The sequence below is a fragment of the Barbus barbus genome (assembly GCF_936440315.1).
Source record: "Barbus barbus genome assembly, chromosome: 11".
In the NCBI taxonomy this organism is placed as follows: domain Eukaryota; kingdom Metazoa; phylum Chordata; class Actinopteri; order Cypriniformes; family Cyprinidae; genus Barbus; species Barbus barbus.
The window spans coordinates 6,897,831-6,918,068 of record NC_136739.1 but is presented as its reverse complement, the minus strand read 5'-3'; the positions used below and the strand labels follow the sequence as shown (position 1 = coordinate 6,918,068).

Below are 20,238 nucleotides of genomic sequence, written 5' to 3'. Positions count from 1 at the left end.
GTATGACAGAGGTATTACAATATGAAGGTGGTTTATGAGGACACTGCCCATGTCCCCGTAATTCAAAAGGCTTAAAAAACATACTAAATGGTGTTTTTTTGAAAATCTAAAAATGCACAAAGTCTCCTGTGAGGGCTAAGTTTAGGTGTAGGGTTGGTGTAGGGCAATAGCACACACAGTTTGTTCAGTATAAAAACCATTACGCCTATGGGGAGTCCCCATAAACCACAAAAACCAACGTGTGTGTGTGTGTGTTTGTGTGAGAGGGATTTTTGGGGGATGGTGGTGAGAAAGAGGGTGAGATTAGTCTCTCATCTCCTCTTCCTCACACATTCATTTGAAAAACACAAATGGACTAGAGCTTGAACAGATTTTTTTCAAGATTAAAGGTTATTTCTTTACCTTTGCTGATTTAAATAGCATTGTTAGCAACATTTTTGCTCATGTTATTTCAGATTAACAAAGATATTTCTGGTAATATCAAATGTGTGTATGTGTTTTAAGGACAAGAAGCATATTTATTTACTTGCCGCAAGCATGAGATTTGTGTCTCATCTCCTCTTTCTTACACATACAAATTCAAATGTAGAGTTTGAGCAGATTTTTAAAGATTTGTTTTAATCCAAAGTGATTTACAGGAGGAACAACAATATTTGTAATATACAATGCCATGTTTTTGTGTATTACACATATAGTTGGCTTCTTGATGAATTGCTTTTGTTCCTCTTTTGTAAGTCACTTATTTAATCTTTGCTAAATGAATTAGCATTGGAAACATTATTTTTGCACATACAATTTTTTTTTCTTTACAAATATATATATTTTTTTAAGTGCAAGTAGCTTGTTTATTTATTTATTTATTTTAAAGAGTCCTATTTACTTTTAGTACCTCCCCTTAAAATATTCTGTTGCAAATTTAGTTACTTTTATTTATTTATTTTATAAACAGATTTTTTTTTTCGTTTTTGTTTTTTTTACATTTTTGAACATTTTGAATGAATGAATAAATCAATAGATGAATGAATGAATGAATGAATGAATGACCATGCATACAATATAATTGTCCCTGTAATGCATTTATGATGAGACTATAAATGCATTAATTTTTGTTGTTGACAAACCTGTCAAAATGATAAAGCTTAAGTTGTTTTAAACCAGAACACTCTTTTAACTTTGAGGTTCTGTTGTTTCAGTTTACTGCATCATTATTAACAGCCTGACAAACAGTGGAGATTACAGTGGAGATTTGTCACACTGATACCATCTCTGTGACTGTATGTGATTGGAACAGACTGAATGCAGACATGAGCAGCTCCCTGCTTCCATAGTGATGGTCCATGTCTAAACGTTGCCTAATCGCCCGACCCCTCCCATTTGTTCCCAGGGGGTCCTGGGCTCTTACAGATGGTGGGGTAGGGGCTGTTTAAAGTGATAGGGCTGCACCAGCGGCGCTCACATAGACACTAGGGATGATTGCAGCCATCGGGAGATGAATCTTGTGTGTCTGGTGAGAGCTCTGTCTGAAATATGTGCACCTGCAGTGGTTTGTGTGGGTGTGCTTGTGTGTGTGCACATCTTTGAAAGCTGTGTATTCTTATTGTGGATCAAACAAAGCTTTTGGAATTTCCTCAGAAGCGTAAACATTCATGCATCTTCTCATTGGAATTTTTTTTTAGTGCAGCCATTTAAAGTTGAAGTATGTAATTTCTGTGCTACACTGAAAAAAACAATGAAGAAACAATTTTCACCAGAAAGCGCGAGTAAATTTCACAATTAATTACAAAAAAACAGCAAGTAACACACAAATTTTGATAGTTACATTTTAATATTATTTTCATTTAAATGAATATTTTTTTATTTACAACTTTCATACAATCTTTACAGTGTATTATGGCAACGATAATTACAGTTTCAAACAGACTTTAAAATCTGAACAGATTTTAAAACACTAGGCATCATACACTTGCCAACATTGTAAATGGTTACAGAGAAAAACTTGGCATCGAACACTAAATAACTGAGGATCACACACGCTTCCAGACTTTTCAAGTCATTCTGAACATAACAAACTCACACAGAACATGCGCCTCAAACATACTAGGAGACACATGACAAATTAAAACAAAATGTCTTCTAAACTCTGCACAAAATATCATGTTTGATATTCTCAAACTGGATGGAATCATAGTCTGAAACTAAAATATACTGGAGTCTGTGCCCATAATACTCCGACTTCCCAAAATCTGCAGATGGGCTATAACTTTCAGCAACTGGCTTTGACTTATCCAGACTCCAAAAATGTGTGTAATCTGTGTAGTGTATTTTTGCCTTTGAAGAAAGTATCAAAAATATATCTTGAATAGGCTGAGCTTCCACATGTGTTGGGCGGGAGTCAGCAGTGGACATAACTGGTTGGAATAACCTATAACCACTGGAAATAGGAAGTTATTGTCCTATGACACAAATCTTTCTGGTAGGAAAGTAGTGCTGTTCAATAGCTATCAGTCAATTACAGTCATCTGAAGGAGTGCTGGGAGTTTTGTAGCTGCTCAGAATCCCATGTGCCACCAGGGCAAGATGGAGTGGCACCTGTAAAAGAGAGTCAGCGAGTGCTTCTTCTCTCCAGAGTTTCTCATTCCGAGCAGAATGAGAAATTATTCCTCTGGACAGAAATCTGGGTCAGTCTGTGAGTGGAATGCACATAAATACATGTCTGGTGTGTGGTGAAAACTTTATGGAGATGGAGAGACAAGACTGAGAGGACAATTTAAAATAGTGAGTGATGGGCAATAGCAGTCACAGTAATGATGATAATGATGATGAAAATGATGATGGTATAGGAAAAAATAGGGGTGCAGTGAAAAAGTCTGAGCCCTATTACTAGGCCTGCACAAAATCTTTGGCTAATTTGACTACACTTTGTGTGGAATTCTGCTGTTTACTTCACAGAATTAGCATATGGAATGCAGATGCCAGGCATGTTATTGGCTGATATAATCCAACTGTGATATGTATTTTTCTGAAAGCCACCACATCTTTACAAGCATCAACTCAAAATTGACCTTATTTACTTTTTAGTACACCTTCATGGCCTTAATGTATCAAATTATCAGTTGGTGCCTCCCCAGTTTATTATATTGTGATTAGGCACAACACACTCCTCTTCTTAGGTTTATGTTTGAAGTGAGAATCTCACCTCTGCATTTACAGTGGCCAGTTCAGCAGATATAAATGGGCTGGAGAGTGTCTGTGTGGCAGCTGTGGCCACCTGACTGTGCCTCCATCAGTAGCTAATGGCCAGTTCTTATGGTTTGATGTGGGAGGGATGTGCACCTGATCCCCATCCATACCAACATCACCTCTTATTGACCACACACACGGGGAGAGCTCATTGACCTTTGACTTTTATCTTCAAGCGCTCTGAACTAGAGCATCATTTAAAACAGAATCTTCACATCAGAATCTCAAAGCTCCTGCTGTGGGGCTGATCATTAGCCAGATGTTCTCATTATTCAGAATCTTTTTTTCTTAAATTTTTTTTGATTACTAAATACATTTTTCGATAGTAATGGTCATAGTCAGTGGCTAGTGTGAAGGTGTGGTCAGATTAGCAACATTTTGGCAACAAAATCCATTGTCAATAGAGTAGCGATATATGAAGCACATCTCAAATAGAAGGCATTTTCAAACCAAGCGGCTTTCTGTTGGTCAGTGTGGCAAATTCATGTGAACACAGTTTTAATTGAATTTAATAGAATTTTTTATTTATTTATTTGCTGAAATAATATGTTCCATATAGATTATCGTAATGGCCGATATTGTATATATATATATATATATATATATATATATAAATATTTAAAAATGTAATCTATTGAATGATATTGATCATAAATTAGTGGATATTTAACTAATTTAATTAAGTACTTGTCCATTTCCCCTTTTTTACATTTTACTTATGCCATTATCTGGCATTCACCTAAGTTCTTTAAAAACGTGAATAATTTCACTTTCTCAAAATGAATATCCAATTTTTATACTGTATATTATAATGTTATGATGCCTAAACCTGTAGCATTTAATATAATCAATTTTATATTTTATTTTTCTTTATTTGTTTAGATAAAATAGTGACAAATTTTAATAACAGACATTTATCAGTAATTGGCCTTAACATGAAAAAATACAAATACAATATTGGCTTATACAGTAAGTATCGGATGCTGTTTGATTTTATTTATTTCTATTTTTTTACTTATTTAGACAAAATAGTATAGAATTTTATATCAGCCATTTATCAGTTATTGGCCTTAAAATGAAAAAACAAATGATCGGCTTATCAGTAATGGTCGATTTATTTTAGTTTTTAGTGTTTTATTTTCCATTTATTGAGACAAAATAGGATAGAATTTTATCATGAGCCATTTATCGGTTCTTGGCCGTAACATTAAAAAAAATTTTCGGTTTATTGGTATTGAGCAACTGATTTTAGCTTTTAGTTTTTATTTAGACAGTGTTTATTTATATAGATAAAATACTTAAAAAATTTAATATCATTTATCGGTTATCCACCTTAACATGGGAAAAATTATGAGAATATCATCATGAGCTGATTAATTTTAGTTTTAAAAATTTTATTTTTCATTTATTCTGACAAAATTGTATATAATTTATCATATAAATAGAAAACAAATGTCTTATCGGTGGCGAACATAATGTTACTATTGGTGCATTGTGAGATGCACTGTTTCTCAGCACTGCATTCTGTATATACTCCATCTTCACTAATCTCTGGCCCAACACTGTGGCCTGGATGAGCTGAAGTCTTCTGTAACAGAAGGAGGTAGTTCAGAGAGGTTGTGTAGGCAGGAGAATAGCCATCTATTGTGTGTTGCACCACGCTCTGTGTTTGAGCAGACAATGCATGCGTCAGGTCAGCTGCCTGAGCTCTGCTACAGTAACGCATTGTTTGCATGATCCACATCTCACTCTGGAGACAGTAGACCTCTCAGCTCTTGACGATGACTCAGGGGCATCTGTACACATTGGCAACAGTGTCTGCTGTTCACACCTCTGCTCCCGCCCGCTGAAAATCTCAGTCATTCTGCTTGTCTGTGAACTCATCCATCTTTCTGGAAGACAAGCCTTTTTTTCTAGCTTTCGGCATCAACTTTGGCATATCTTTGAGGTAAAATGATAGGGTTTAGTGGCTGTTCTGAACTGAAGGTTAGCTGTGTTGACTGGCGACCCAGATGTTTGAGTGGTATGTTTTCCCAGTGCCCCCCTCCCGGTGATCTGCGGAGGTTTTTATCATCTTCTCTGGATGGCTGGGAAAGGCGCGGGGAGGGGAATGTGTCAGAGACTGTTTGGGAGCCCCACTTTTCTTTAGTGGTGTCAGTCAGCAGGACCTTGGCCTCCACGCTGAATCAATATGGCTTTTGTTGGAGGAGAAAAAGCTCCTTTACAGGCTTGGATCTTGGAGGGAAGCAGGGTGATGCGGGATAACAAGGGAATAAACATCTCGACACAAGGTTTCAACATTCCCAAACAGGACCAATGTGATACATTTAGCAGTGTTAATTTTCTGTCCTCATCTTTGATTTTCTCACAGCCACAGCGCATACTCCTACAAACCAGTCAACGTGACCTGATTGGTTGGTTCACTTGGGGTTGTCCATTGATTTCATGCTTATTTGGCCTGTTTTATCATTATAATGTCTGATCGTGGGTTTCATGTCAATAATCCCAGCTGTGCACTTGGTATAATAACTGTCAGACATCTCATATACTCAGAAACCATCACACAGACTCCATAAATTTATCCATTCATCTATCATAGGAAAGACTCAACTGACCATGACAGTCACAAATGAGACCATTTTCAGCTTTATATTTGGCTTTCGTATGTTTTCATCTCTCATATGTTTGATTTTCAGTGTTTATGTCCTCTTCATGTGATTGAAGAGTAACTGAAGTGTGGCAGGCTGAGGTCTACCAGTGCCATTGTGGTGGCATTACTGATCGGAAAGGTCTCCATTAATTTATAAAATTGCATGTGTCTCAGACAGCCTGTAATTAGGCCTGTTTGTATCAGAGCCCAGACTGCCGTCAGCGATATCTGCTGGTGGAATAAACAGGAGGAAAATCGCTCCAAGTGTGTCAGTAAAATTATATTTTAATAACTATTTATTAAGTTTGGAGTAAAAATTCAATAATTCTCAGCTGATTTATTAAACATCTGATAGAACTGACTAGCTCAGTACATTAAAAGTAATGTGTTTAGGTTTGAAGGTTTGTTTTAGACTAGTACATGCTTTCTTATTCTCTTCTGTTGAATAGTATACTGTCGTTCAAAAGGTTTTGGTCTTTTTTTTTACATTTTAATGTTTCATATACACAACAAGACTACATTTATTTGATCAAAATACAGTAAAAACAGTGATAGTGTTACCATAATAACATTACCATTTAAAATAATAAAGAAATCTCTTAGTTTTCCCTTTTAATGATTTTTTAATGATATTCCTGTGATGCAAAGCTGAATTTCCAGCATCATTGCTCCAGTCTTCAGTGTCACATAATCTTACAGAAATCATTCTAATTGTTACGGGGCGAACGAGATGTGAGACGTGCAGATCCATTTACAAGCTTTATTCCAAGACGTGGTCAAAAATACAGACAGGGTCAAAACATCAGCAAACAGGTATAACACAGACAAGACAAAGAGTAATCCTAGGGCAAGCATGGGTCTGTGATTGGCGAACAATATCCAGAGGGCTTGAGAAGAGGGGTAGTACAATAACATGAGCAATAATCCAAACGAGGTACAAACAGAGTCCCAACGGCGAGAAACAAAGGGTTAATCCAAGATACACAGGCAGGAAGCAGGAAACAAGGCAACATGAAATGAAAAGACTAACCAGAACAATACGCGGCAATCTGAAAGAGGAAGTCCATGGCTTATAAAGCGTGTCTGAATGTATGTGTAATCAGTGCATTCAGCTGTGTATGTGCAGTCAGTGCAATGGATCATGGGAACTGTAGTCTGGAGTGACATGTACATGTCTGTGTGGTGTGAGAGGCAATGTAAAGAGAAGACGACATCTGGTGGTGAGCAAACGGAAGTGCATGAACAGGATTCGTGACACTAATATGCTGATTTGCTGCTCAAGAAACATTTCTTATTATCATTTATGTTGAAAACAGATGTGCTGCTTCATATGTTTTGTGGAAACTGATGCATTTTCTCATGATTCTTTGATTAATAATAAGTTGAAATAGAATTCTTTTGTAACAATGTAAAAGCCTTTACTGTCACTTTTGATCAATTTAATGCATTCTTGCTGAATAAAAATATTAATTGATGACATATTGCTGAATTAACTTGGCTATATTTAGCTCTATGAACAACAGTAATTGTAAAGGGTTAGATTAGGCTCCTTAAGGTAGTTATTGCAGTGCAGTATTGTCTTTTCATCAGGGTTGTTTGATAAATTAAGATATTTTTTGAGTAAAAGGATGGTTATAAGCTCAGGTTTGAGTGAATAATGAATCCTACATAAGCCGTTGTTCTGGGAATTTTTGTTTGCGCTGCCAGTTTGCAGTGCATTGCTGTTTCTAAACAGCAGTTGGGTGTTTATGGGCCGTGCGGAGCTCAGCACACCAGCGGCCTGGTGAACTTTCTCTGTGCCCTGCTGTGCCAGGGTGATGGGCTGACGCTGAGCAATGCGACGCCAGCTTTTCAAACACAGAATACATGATTCATCACAATCCCTTTGTTTCTCTTTCTCTCTCTGTAGGTGACATCACACAGAAAGGCTATGAAAAGAAAAGAGGGAAATTATTGGCGCCCTACATACCCCAGATACAAGGTAAACAACTCCCTCTTATCAACTGTAAATCCGCTGTTTAATTAACTATTTTTGCAGACAGTGCATGTCTAGGTTATAAAATCTTCACACGTCACTTCTTCGACCTTCATGAGAGGTCTGCATTTTACTGCGGTCTGAATTGATCTGATACATATACATGCATGGTTTCAGTACGGTCAAGGATATTCTGACCTAATGGAAACAATGTGTGTGTGTGTCTCTGGGGAGTAGGAGTTATCCACACTATAAAACTAAAATCTAAGTGCAGGGTTCAAACTGCCTCACACTCTCAATTATGTGGTGTGTGTGTCTTTGTTGTTTGGTTTAGGGTGTTTTTTTCAAATGTAGAATATAGATGTGACAGTTATTTATGGTCCCTTGCTCTTTTCTTGTCTTTTATTGGAAACAACAAAATTAAAATGCTCTGTAGTTCACCTAAAAATTTAAATTATGTCATTATTTACTCGCATTCTCCAAACTAAAATATAACAAATAGAAAAAATCAAGATATTCTGCAGAAAGTTCACACTGCTTGTTTCCACAAAATGAAAGTGAATTGGGAGTGGAGCTGATAAAGAAAAAAAATATATACCTTGAAAGTATTTAAAAAAATATATGTTTTACAAGTATTCTATAGTTATACAATTGCTTTGTGTGAAGAATAGACAATTGTTTTTATTTTATTTTATTGTTTTTAGAAGAAAAAATATTCCAGTTTGCATATAATAATAAAAAAAAACTATCATGTTATTGATTCTGTGACCTGCCACACTTGAATAAAAAAAAATATATATATATATGAACAATATATGAAAAAGAAAAAAAAAATCATTTAATATTTATTATAGGTCTGTATGCTATTTTTCAGCTTTATATCAGTTACCAATTTTATTTTTTATTTTTTTTGATAGTTTAAGTTTTACAGTAGTTGACAGTAACAGCACTAGTGGGAAAAGCCAGAGAAATGGGTACAGGTTACTGCATCTCCCCCATCCCAGATCAATGGCATCTTTTCTGTTGATTTTGTTCACACGTGAGGGTCAATATTTAGACTGCTCATGTGTGTTTTAACAACCCCCTCAGGGCTCTCCCTCACTGGATGCTGGATGACAAGCTCAATCTATATTCCTTGGGTATGTTTAATTTTAGAATGGCCCTGCATAAATATTTTATGATAGTTGCGGTGGCTTGTGGAAAAGTGAACGTCTGTCTGGGCCCCCACTCTATATTTTTGGTTTGGCTTTGAAACAGGAAATTAGGACTTCATTTTAAATTAGCCTCACAGCAGAGATGGCTCTGCATTGTGGGTTTTGTCATTGTCATTTTCTAAGCTGGCTGACAGACCACCACACTTTCCCCCATGATCCTCTCTGAGAAGCCATTGTGCCCAGACATGGGACCCTATCATTGTGAAAAGAAGTACACAGTACTTATTACAGAAATAATCTACTTTAAAAGAATATACTTACTGTGTGAAGTGAATGTTATATTTCTGGGCACGTATAGTTGCATGTTAATTGCAATTAAATTAAAATATAGTATAGTTTAAATTTATATTAAATGCAATTAGCTGAACTTCAGGGTGATTACCTCAGACCAAAGAAGAAAACACCACACAATTTGTGCTGGAAAGTTCCATCACGAGTATTGTACTCATGCGCTAGGGCTGAACAAATCAAAGTAGCTAAGTTATTTCTTATATAAGCAAGATCAGTTAATAACAAAAGTTCAGTTCTTCATTTGCCCAAATCTACCTTTTTATGTAACCAATTAAATCTCATTACAATCAAGATTCCAAATGAGACCTCATTAAGGCTGGCACGTCTCCTAAAAATCTTCTAATTGTTACATTGTGGCATCTTCTGAAACATTGCGTCCAGATCTGACTAGTAACAATCATTTGGAAGCAGGAATGTGATTGGTTGGTTATCAGCCAACTGTGGAGGGACATTTTTTTGCTTAGCAACTGGACAGAGCTACTTGTAGCATTTATGGCTCTGTTATCTTTGCACATTGTTGAGCTTTTGTGAAGCCGTACTGTTGAGATCGCACACGCTATCAGGACACTGTATCTGGATAGGCCGAGTCCCTCATTTCGTTTGATGTTGCATATTGTGCTTTACTGTCCTTATACAACTTTTCTGTTCGTAAGCTTTTGTTGAGTTAAGCAGGATTGGAGGTTTTGAGGTGGAGTGTTTCCCAGAACCAAAGATAAATGAAGTGAGCATGTCCTGTTCAGTCCTCAGAGGACCCAAAACTGATAGAAACAGCAGGACTCTTAGTATAAACTGTATTATAATGCTATTACTGTGCAGTTATTGGAGAGACATAAAGCAGTTATGGTATACTTAATGACAGAGGAAATAAAAGACATATTTAAAGGAAAAACAATCCAGGGGGTTTAAAAGTAGAAATGAGCTAGTTGTGTGTGTGTGTGTGTGTGTGTGTGTGTGTGCACGCGTTTTTGTGACAAATGAGGACACAAATTTGTGTAATGACATGGGTATGACATAGGTATTACAAGGAGAAGGTGACTCATGAGGACATTGCCCCATGTCCCCATTTTTCAAAACGCTTATAAATCATACAGAATGAGGTTTTTTTTTTTGTTGAGAAAGTAAAAATGTAGAAAGTTTCCTGTAAGGGGTAAATTTAGGTGTAGGGCGATAGAAAATACGGTTTGTACAGTATAAAAACCATTACACCTATGGGATGTCCCCACTTTTCACAAAAACAAACGTGTGTGTGTGTTTGTGAAATATTACAATTTTAAATAATGTTTTTTTTTTATTTGAATATATTTTAAAACGTAATTTATTCCTGTGATGCAAAGCTGAATTTTCAGCATCATTACTCCAGTCTTCAGTGTCACATGATCCTTCAGAAATCACTCTAATATGCTGATTTTATGCTCAAGAAACATTTCTGATTATTACCAATGTTGAAAATAGCTATGCTGCCTAATATTTCTTTATCGTGGTTACAAATCATGGTTATTTATTTCAGAAATATTTTAATGAATAAAAAGAACAGGATTTATTTCAAACGGAAATCTTTTGTAATAATTTAAAGGTCTTTACTGTCACTTTTATTTAATTGAATGCATCCTTGCTGGGAAAAAATAATAATAATGATAATAATAATTAAAAAAATAATAATAATTAAAAAAATCATTAAGCCACTATTTACCAAAGCAGGAATAACACATAACATAGTGCAGAATATTCTACTAATCCTAAACTAGTCCTACAGTTGGCATCGCCTGGGTTTATACATCTTCATGTTTTGTGGTTAAGTATGTGACCTTTCCTGAGCTCAGTTTGGTTGTTTAGGGATATTAGCCCTCATTGAGAAAAGCCCTAATGAATGCTCCATAATGTCAACACAGTCAGCCAAAGTTTCTTTCAATGATTCTGGGGGGTTAGAGGTCAATATGAAGTGGTTGCTAGGCAAACGGTTTGGGAGGAGGTAAACAATCCTGTGTCGCTTACTTTGGCTTTCCAGGAAAAAGGATAATAGATCACTACTTGTCTTAACCTGTGATAAATGCTCATCCATGTCACACAGTTTCACAAAGAATAGATTGGTTTTATTTAGGTCTGAGGCATGACTATGCTGTTTTTAAAATGTTCTTCATCTGTCCCTGTGTTTGTTATAAATGAATCCTGAGGTATTTTTAGCATTCATTGGACTCTTCCTGGTGTGATAGATGGGGGGTCACTAGACCTCAAATCAGAGCATAAGCCTCTTTGATTTCTCATTTTTGCTGCGGCAGCTACAGCTGTCACGGCTCTTGTGTAACCACAGCGCTGCATGACTCATCAGTCTTAACCTTGTACAAGGTGGAGATTTCTTCAAATTCACAAAAACTATGCTGATATTGAGCCCCCTGCAATTTAAGATTTAATCAAACGGCTTAAATGCAGGGGTGACACATCATTTACCATAACATATTCTCAATTTAAGTCCATCCTCAGTAGGCTGTGATTATAAAGTACTGTAAATGTACTACATTCAGGTGTGTGTTTCCCTTCCATTCCTTGCTATTTTTTTGTGTTTCAGTTTTTGTTTGAGTTATTTTAGTACATCAAGTTAAACATAGCATCAAAATTAAAAATTGAAACTAGCTGAAATAAAGTTAGGATTTACTTTATTTGATTTTATTTCATTTAATTCAGTTAACTTTTTTTTTTTCAAGTAACATTTTTTTATGGCTTTAGTTTTAATTTTAGTTAACTATAATTACCACGATTCTATGAAAGGTGTATGTAAAATGTATCAACTACTGTTAAATGTTCTGTTATGCTCTTATATTCCTTTATTTTTGGTCTCTTATTACAGTATAACTTAACTTTTAACGGGCAATAAAATATGCAATTTCTTTCACCTAAAATTTGTAAAATTTGACTGCAACAAATTAGTTAGTGTCTTACTTTTTATTTCTGAATGCATGGTGTAGCTCTGCCAACAGCTAAAGTCCATTGGTCCAAAATATGTCTGATATATATATTGTCACGAATCCGGTTTATGAACTTCCGTTCACTCACCACCAGAGGTCACCCGCTCATCACATGGACTCTTGCACTACACTACTGTTGCACTTCCCCCCCCGGACTACAGTTCCCATCATCCATTGCACTGATGACACACACACACACACAGCTGAAAGCACTGATTACACAGCTGATTCCTGTCACATGCCTTACTTAAGCCATGGATTTCCTCATTCAGATCTCCGAGTATTATAACACATATCGGTACCTATCGTAGTTTCCATAGTCATAGTCATAGTCTTGCCATGCCTGTTTTCATTCTAGCCTGTGTATCTTGTTTTGGCCCTTTGCCTTGGTGTTTCGGATTGTGTTTGCCCCTGCCTGGATTATTGCTCACGTACCTGGATTATTTCTCTTTGCTCGATCGAAAACCCACGCTTGTCCTGGGAATACTCTTTGTCTTGCCTCATCTATGTCTGTTTGCTGTGTATCGACCAATGCTTGTTTCATGACCACGCCTTTTAATAAAGCTCTGCAGGTGGATCCGCACGCCTCACGCTTCTGTCACTCCGTTACATATATATTGTGTTTTCAATTTTTTTAAGTACCTCATATTGGCGAGAAGTTGGGAACTTCTCAATTGCAAACTTAGTCCCACAGTCTCAGCTGAAACTCGTTTTGTAAATTACTCATACCGCCTGTGGCTGTCACAGCAGAACAAACTTTGCTCCTGTGGGTCGATGTAAGATTTGTGTTTCTCTTCAGCTCATGGCTGTCAAGTTTGATGAAGTATTGTGAATGTTACACTCTGCGTCAGCACTAGATCACCATGAGAACTCTGGAGCTCAGATGTGGTGTAAAGGGCCCATTGATCTCAAGGTGTTGTATTACCCAGACAGCAGAGAAGTCTGAAGTCAAGAGAAGATTTATGTTGCTATCTAAATGAGAGGATAGCGTTGAAATTGAATAGTGTCACTTCGATCATTTATTAAAAGTAAATTTCTCACTGTTAGAGTCTATTTCTGTAAACCCAATAGGTGTAATAGGGTTTTACTGCAAAGTTTAGTGACCTTTATTCTGTAATGCTGGTTTTGTAAATTCTTAATGTACTGTAATTTCCTCCGTGCACAGCGGCCCCATGCTGAGTTCTTTTGTCCATTTGTTATGACTGCCCTTTCTGGATTTGTTTTACACTACAGCTAGCTTACTAATGGGTAAAATGTCAAGCATGGAAATTGAAGTAATGCATTTGTCTGTCAGAAAAACCTGAGATTATCATATTCTGGTCTGTTTTGTGTGCAGGTGTAGATCCATCTCTGCAGATAGAACATAGGATCCAAACGTCATCACAGGTGGCCCCTCCAGGCTCCAAACAGAACAAGCCCCGGGTGGTAAACTCAAGGGATGAGCGCTTTAGATCAGGTTGAAACATTTGTCTGTTAAGCTCTGTAATCATGAGGGACAAGCACAACAGACATTAATTGACTCTTGTGAAAAAGTACACTTCAGCATAACTACAAAAATAATATTTATTATAAAATGTACTTTGAAATGAACATGTATTATAGTTTAAATTTATATTAAATGCAAAAGGCTGAACTTAGAGTGTTTTACCCACTTAAGTACATGTTTTAGGTAACTTATATACTTATATATCATTCATATAAATGCATCATCATCATTCATTTATTCATTCACAGTCATGCACATTTAGTACAATTACGCGCATTTCAAGGGTCAGTATCACTGTTGCATGTTTAATTATTACTAATTAACTTGCATGTACAGTAAATTAATGTGAAATCATCAAATCATGTGAATTAAGGAAGCAGGCACCTTGGCGAGAAGGATATTATTATCATCTTGTAATTATGATATCTGTTCCATCATATCATATAGACCAGGGCTGTCCAAACTCGGTCCTGGAGGGCCGGTGTCCTGCAGAGTTTCACAACACACCTGCATGGAAGTTTCTATGCCTAGTAAGAGCTTGATTAGCTGCTTCAGGTGTGTTTAATTGGGGTTGGAGCTAAACTCTGCAGGACACCGGCCCTCCAGGACCGAGTTTGGACAGCCCTGATATAGACATTTGGGATTTGAAAATGTCCATTCTCTGATGTCTGGCTCATCTAAAGTCGGCACTATCTGTGTCCCCACAGACCTTCATACAGAAGCCGTACAAGCAGCCTTGGCAAAGTATAAAGAGAGAAAGATGCCGATGCCCTCCAAGAGACGCTCTGTTCTAGTGCAGTCTTCAGTTGAAGCATGCACTCCCCCAGGTAAACACACACCCGTACTAGAGACACACAGTTAGGAGTTTTATGGGAGCACTTTCTATGAAGGCTATAGCAGCAAATGTTTTGGAAGCATTTTTACTTTATATTTTCATTTTTCAGCTGACAGCAGTTGACAATGTGCATTTCAGTCCTTGATAGTATCAAGATGTTTTGATCTTCTGAGCCTTGAGAGAACAATGCATAGCTTTCTGAATAATAGCCTCATTATTTACACAAAGAGAACAGCCTCTGACCACTCAGTTCCCAGACCACCTTCCCACACGCCTGCATATGGAGATGTTTAACAAAGTTCCAGCTTTATTGACCCACTGGCTGCAAATTTAGCTATATGAGTTATCACATTTAGTTAATACACAAACGTCAGCTATCACAAAATGGACATTAAGAGATTGACAACATCTTGTTCTTTTAAGTATTAACTGATTCCCTTGGAGGATTTAAGATGATACAAATGGGACACTTGTTGACAGTAACAGTATAGAGCTCTAATGTGGACAGCTCAGATCATTTGATTTTTTTTTTTTTTTTTTAGATTTGAAGGAAAAATATTTGAGTTCCCTGACTTTTGATGGCACGCTTTGGTATTTTGGTAAATTTGAGCACAGTTTGAAACATTACTATGATCTCTTATGAAACTCGATAGGAAACTTGAGATTACTGGTGTATTTTTCTAAGGAGGAGAAACCTCCATTGGCCCTACATTTAATCTCATTGCTGTCTTGAAGAAAAAACTGATACATGAAATCACATTTAATATTATAGGAAAAGGAGTGTACAGTTTTATCAGCCTAGATATAGGTTCGTGCTGCTGGCATGAACGAAGCTTTCTGCTGAAATATATTCAGATTAGGGCTGCCCCCTAAAAGTCGATTAACCATTAGTTGACGAAAAGAGGCTTAGTCGATCAAAATTGTATTAGTCGCCAGTGTTGGGAGTAACGCGTTACAAAAGTAATGCATTACAGTAACGGATTACTTTTTGCTGTAACGGAGTAGTGTAAGGCATTACTAATCAATTTTCAGTAATATTTTACTCGGTACATGTTCAGTAACGCTTGCGTTACAACACACTTTTAGCCCCAATTGTTTTATTTATTTATTTATTTTTTTTAATTTAAAGTCGGGCTCCGACTTTTTTATGTCCCTAGGGCCGGGCATCGGGCCAATATTCACGTCATAGTTCAGAGCGACTGTCAAGAGTGGCTCAACGGTGTTTAGTGTCCCGCAGTAGCAGCGAGCCGTCAGCACAGCTGAAGAGTTCTGCCTTCAAATACACACAATAAAGCAAAAGCCCCAGCAAAAGTAATTACCATGAATGTCTCCGGGGGGAAATAGTAAGGATTCGCCATCTCATCGTTAGACGCGCCTTTAGAGAGAAGTGCATCTTCACAGATAACGATTATATTAAATCGTTTTTGTTTTTATTTATTTTGTTAAGTAGTAATTTAAAGCTTTCTATAGATATATTTATCATGTCGGTGAGGTATGTATTCGCTGTCTTCTGGTTCATTTTTGTGAAGCGCTCCTGTTCAGTATAAAAGCACGACGTTTTGTTGACATTGTGAGTGCACACAAATAAAAGTTAAACCATGTCCTGCGCTTTAGCTTCCACTCTCCGCACAAACTGGATGCAGCACACATTTATCTAGGTTTAATGTTTAAACATTGTTATATGCTTGAACTGTTTTAGTATATCTATAGATTTTATTTTAGGCAAGTCATGATGATTTGAGAAGGCTAAATTTATCAAACATAAGCTATGATCATCCTGCCGGTCTGCCGCTGGGCGCTTGGTCGTTACTTTAAGAAATAAAAAACATATTTAATGAACAAAAAATGCTCCAAACGTTTTTTTTTTCTAAATTAACTTAAGAAAAAGACTGAACGAAATATAAATACTTTGCCATTAGGGCAGGGCTGTAGTACATTTTGTCATTTTAGAATGTTAAGTTCTACTTCTGTATATATTTTGGTGAAAGTAACTCAAAAGTGATACAGGAGACATGTAACGCATTACAATTCTGAGACAGTAATATTGTAAGGTAAGGAATTACTTTTAAATAACAATAACAAGTAATCTGTAATGTATTACAGTTTGGAAGTAACTTGCACAACACTGTTAGTCGCTTAGTCGCAGGAGAAAAAAAGAAAGAAAGTGGCGAGGTCATGTAGTCCAGGATGGACAGATTATTCAGGACATGCAAACGTTTGTTTCGTTCATCGACCTCAAATGTGGCTTATAATCTGAAACATAGTAAGTAGTGAAAGTAGTAGCATCATTACATGGCCATTCGCTTTAGTGTTATCCTAGAAAAATATGCGCTATAGAAGTGTTTATGCAGAGAATGAAATCTGAATAGTAGCGCGCTCACTGCATGCCAGTTACTGTAACTCGGAGGTACCGGTGCGATCATTTGCATTTAACTTAAAATACTCTGTCATTTTTGGTCATAGATATTAGAGTAATACATCTTTCAAATCTGTAAAAGGTCTGCTTTCATTTGTGTGCACTCACAATAATAATAAAATGTTGTTTTTTTGTAAAATAATGAAAGCAAATGGTGCAGATTATGTTCCGTATGAAACGTGCATGTCTACTGTGGAGATGACGAGTCAGTGTCATAGACTTTGTCTCTGCAGTCGAAAATACAGAAAACACTAGTTTATCAATGAATTATCATGATGCTAAAACAGTCTTCTTTCTTTTTTCCCTGATGCATTCGTAATCATTACTTCTGCGGTGCACTGTGGCAATTATGTGTGCACTTGAGCTTTAATAGGCTATAGGCAATTAAAGGCTCATTATTATGAATTATGTGGTTTATTAATATAAATGTGCAATTAGTTGACTAATCGCTTTAAATGGACCAGATCAGATCAGAAAAATCATTATCTGAGGGCAGCCCTAATTCAGATTTACAGGTATTAAAATACATAATGCTCCTGCAAGGTAAAGTATAAAGAACCCTGTAGTAGATCTAGACAGGTGGTGCTGGGGAGGAGGAGGGCAAAAGAAAACAGGAGGGAAATAAATAAGGTTACATATATAGGAAAGAGAGATCGATTGGCTGTTTTCCCGACTTGGAAGAATCAATCAGCTATTCTGCTAAGTGTTTTATGATCGATTTTGCATTCCTATTGGTTGTTCTGTTTTAACAATAAGACAATATTTGGCCTTTCACAGTTTATTTTGTTATGTCTGATTATTTCTTTATGATTACACATTATTACATCTTGTGGTCAGAAAAGCTCATCTCTCTCCTCGTGTTTGTGTAACGTCTTTGCTTTGTCCATCAGTTTGGATTACATTATTGTCTCTCCTTGTTTGTTTAGCGTTAACGAGTTTCTGATTCTTGGTGTCCTGATACACTCTTCTGTCCTTCTTCGGTCAGAATGATGAAGTCAGTGAAAGGTCAGCGGGATTAAAGGTTCAAGGGTGGGGTCAGATCAGCATAACGGGCCCATTCAGGGTCGCCCCCTGTGGGAATTGGTCATGGTCCGCTAATTCTTTTGTGCCCTGATGCAGTAATGCACACGCACACAAAGTGTCTAAGCTGTCTGATTGCCCCGACGGAGATGATCTGATAACCCATCTGGCCTGTTAGATACCCCTCTTGCCCTATGCCCCATCCCCTCTTACCTCATTCTTGACACACTGTGGTCAGTTTTAAAGAACCACAGTGTATCAAGTGTCACCCAAAAATGAAAAAATGTCATTATTTAAATTTTGATTACATACTTTATAAGCTATATAAGTCTTATAAATAGCTTTGTGTGAGGAACAAATCAAAATTTAAGGCGTTAATTGCCATAAATTGCTATAAATGCTGTGAAAACTTACCCTTCAGTTCTACCCCATTACAAATCTCATTTTTACCTGCATATAATCAAAAATTTCCTCTTGCAATCATCAGTCATGTAACATGCAAGAACCAGTGGAGTTTGCTATCACTGACATCAAACCAGCAAACCTCTATATTCTATAGCAATAGAGCAGCTTTATTACAGTGTGACTGATTTGATTTAGCTTCTGTCTGGATCTGACCAGCTTGAAAAATGCTGTCTGACCCACTTTCCTGGCCGTTTTGGATGTTGTCTGTCATGATGTTGTGCATTCATTATCCTGTTAACTCCTGGTCTGTTCTGTGAAACTGTGCTGTGTTCGTCCTCTGGACTCTTTTCTGGTGGAGTGACTGATGGAGAAGTTTTGGAAGAATTATTTCTGTTTTAAAGGTCAGGTTTTCAGTACAGCAGTTGTTAAAAGTACAGTCTTTCTTCGTTCTGTCTTCTCTTGACACGCCTTCTCATTCCAGTTCATTTCTGTCTCATCCTTTCCCTCCTTGTCATTCTCAATTTCTCTCTCAAATCACTTCTCTTCTCCCATGGCTCTATTTCATGCCTATTGTCTCTGTCTCTTTCTCTTTCTATCTTGCTCTTTCTGCATCTGTGTCAAGGTTACTCTCCAAGTGCCTGAGGACATGTAGTAAGAATAGAATTACAATAGTTCTAACAATAATGAGCCTAGTTTTTTGGGGGTTCTCTTGCGAGCTGCTCATAAATGATTAGATATGCAGGAATTTAAAAAGCAATTCTGATCACATTGGAACAAAATTCCTAAGTCTGAGCAATAATAATGAGGTTTGATTTTGATTTGTGTAAGATTTTTTTATTTTTTTTTATTTAAAGATGTCTCTTGTTCACCAAGAGCACGTTTATTTAATAAAAAATTAAGTAAAAACAACAATATTGTGAAATATTATAACAATTTACAAATATTGTTTTCTATTTTAATATATTTTGAAATCTTATTAATTTCTGTGATGCAAAGCTCCGTTACTCCAGTTTTCCACATCACATGATCCTTCAGAAATCAATCTAATATCTTGCTTAAATATTTCTTATTATTATCAGTGTTGGAAACAGTTGTGTTGCTTAATATTTTTGTGGAAACAAGTGCTATTTTTTTTTAGAATTCTATTATGTACGGAAGTTCTAAGCGGCCATGCATTATTATAATTTTTCTGTCTTGTTTTCTCGTGATCACGACATAATGAGTTGTTTTGTGGTTATCTCGACATAACGAAAGTTGTTGATCTCAACCTAAAAACCGTTTTCTCACGACGTAATTGTAGCTATCGTGAGAAAATCAGGGTCGCTATATTGTCTTCGACGATAAAGTTGCAGACCCGACAGCCTCCTTCTCAAGTGTCGAACACTTATGTGTAAGTCGTCAATCACTGACAGACACAGAGCTATTTCAGTTTGAGTGAGTCCCTGATCAAAGTAAAAGCAAATACGATCATCCATGATGCTGTGATGATGCTGCTTCTATAGCATTTTCTCATGCCGAATACACAGAGAAAATTAAGTCGTGATAACGACAAAACAAGACAGAAAAATTATAATAATGGATGGCCGCTTAGAACTTCCGTAATTATGAATACAAAGTTCAAAAACATTTATTTGAAATATAAATCTGTTGTAACCTTTTAAGTCTTTGTCACATTTGATCAATTTAATGCATCTTGCTAAATATATGCATTTCGAAAAGAAAAAAATCTTACTGAGCCCAAACATT

At 36.5% G+C, this 20,238-nt stretch overlaps 1 protein-coding gene across 2 annotated transcripts in view; it reads left to right on the top strand.

The window, feature by feature from the left end:
- Positions 1–20,238, top strand: part of LOC306877056 (disco-interacting protein 2 homolog A-like) — a gene marked incomplete at both ends in the record, with an annotated part of 138,625 nt that overhangs the window by 81,725 nt on the left and 36,662 nt on the right. For both annotated transcript variants that reach the window (XM_079428581.1, XM_079428582.1), the window contains 3 exons: positions 7,800–7,871; positions 13,667–13,786; positions 14,524–14,643. In XM_079428581.1, coding sequence (XP_079284707.1) covers positions 7,800–7,871; positions 13,667–13,786; positions 14,524–14,643 — 312 coding nt within the window. The remainder of the gene's footprint in view (positions 1–7,799; positions 7,872–13,666; positions 13,787–14,523; positions 14,644–20,238) is intronic.